Source organism: Myotis davidii, unplaced genomic scaffold (genome assembly GCF_000327345.1).
Source record: "Myotis davidii unplaced genomic scaffold, ASM32734v1 scaffold1527, whole genome shotgun sequence".
NCBI classification, from domain to species: domain Eukaryota; kingdom Metazoa; phylum Chordata; class Mammalia; order Chiroptera; family Vespertilionidae; genus Myotis; species Myotis davidii.
In genome coordinates, this window is record NW_006298269.1 from 87860 (window position 1) to 89528 (window position 1669).

The window sequence follows — 1669 nt, forward strand, 5'->3', positions numbered from 1 at the left end:
TGGCCGAGGCGCCCGCCCGGCCTGGCCTGAATGGGCCTCAGAGCCGCGCAGCTGCCGCCGAAGCTGCCCAGGGTCGGCCCTGATCACGGGGCTGAAGTCGGACTGAAAACAATCCGTCTCCATTACCTGTCCCTCAGCTGGGGTCTGCGAGTCCGTGTGCAAATGCAGCCCACCCGGCCGGCGAGGCTCGGGGCTGAGCATCCACCTAGGAACCAGGAGGTCAGGGTTCCATTCCCGGTCGGGGCACAGGCCCGGGTTGCAGACTCGATCTCCAGTGGGGGGGGTGAGGTGGGCAGCCAATCCATGATTCTCTCTAATCGATGATGTTTCTGTCTCCCTCCCTCTCTGAAATCGGTAAAAATATATTTAAAAAAAAGAATCAACATCTTTATAATAAGATTAGAAGTCTACAATCCAGAAATATGACTTATCACACCACTTATCCCTTCCTCACTAAAATGTCAGTTTTCTTCAAATAGATCTTAAACGTTTTGTTTAAGCTGATCACAATATATTTTACTTTTTTTTGCTTATTATGAGATTATTTTTTCTACTATAATTTCTAACTGGTTAATGCTACTATATGGTTAAGGTTATTAATTTTTGCTTGCTTATTTATTTACTAAACCTACCACCTTCCTCAAGCCCCTTATTTCATTATTAATTATTTTCCAGTTCATTCTGGATAAAATTTCCAGATAATTATTATACCTAAAATTAAGAATACATTTTTTCTCTTTTCTAAGCTCTTAAAAGGGTATGTGCATTTTAATTTTCAAAAGGTTCTGTGAAATTTTGAAAATTATTCCATCGTAATAAAGTATAGAACAATTTTTGAAAATCCATTTCCCCTATATATTCTCAGTTTTGTATAATATGAATAAATTGCATTTATAAGTAAAAATTTAAAGAAAAAGAGGGACTCAAGGTCACAATAGCAATCACAACTCAAATCTGTACCACTAGCTCTGTGGTTTTGTGCAGGCATGTAAATGACAATGCTCTGCAAGTTTTATGAAAACATTTGTACAAAAAAACAAAGATCTCTGAATGGAGATAAAGTCTCTTAAGTTCACATGTCTGTCAAAGTGCTCATTTCTCAGTCACTTGAAAAAGATAAAAAAGAGCCAAGATAAGGAGTACTTACTTGTCAATGCACACTTTAATTTTAAGCTGATAATTTAACTCGGGGAATTTGACCAGCAATCTATTTCAAAAAAAAGAAGAAAAAGTGTCTGAGCAAAAAAAACAACAATAATCCAGTTTTTAAAAAAAGTTTTAAGAAGTGAATAAATGACAATCCCAAATTCCTCTTCCTGCCAATACCATCTTTGATCTTAAATTAAGCATCACCCCTTTAGGCCAAAGTTACTGAAAAAAAAAAAAAAAAAGCCTAAGAATTAAGAACTGGGACAAAGTTGTCAGAGATTCACCAAAGGATAATAAAAGCCATTTCATGAAAAATAGTACAGGAATACACACTCTGCAGCTGGTTTTCTTTCTGTTAAACCTGAAACGCAACACAAAACCAAATATCTAAGGGGGGGAAATTTCACTGCAGAAGGGCAAACCCCAACATACCTGTCTGACTTGAGTGTGAAAGTAACACTTCCCCGCAGGCCCACCACCCACCTGCCCTGTGGTCCCCCTTAGCTTCTATACCACTAAG

At 38.6% G+C, this 1669-nt stretch overlaps 1 protein-coding gene across 2 annotated transcripts in view; it reads right to left on the reverse strand.

Annotated features, from left to right (window-relative positions):
- STAT3 (signal transducer and activator of transcription 3 (acute-phase response factor)) overlaps positions 1-1669 on the reverse strand; it is a 21836-nt gene that overhangs the window by 12919 nt on the left and 7248 nt on the right. For both annotated transcript variants that reach the window (XM_015570553.1, XM_015570554.1), the window contains exon 9: positions 1148-1207. In XM_015570553.1, the coding sequence (XP_015426039.1) occupies positions 1148-1207 (60 nt within the window). The remainder of the gene's footprint in view (positions 1-1147; positions 1208-1669) is intronic.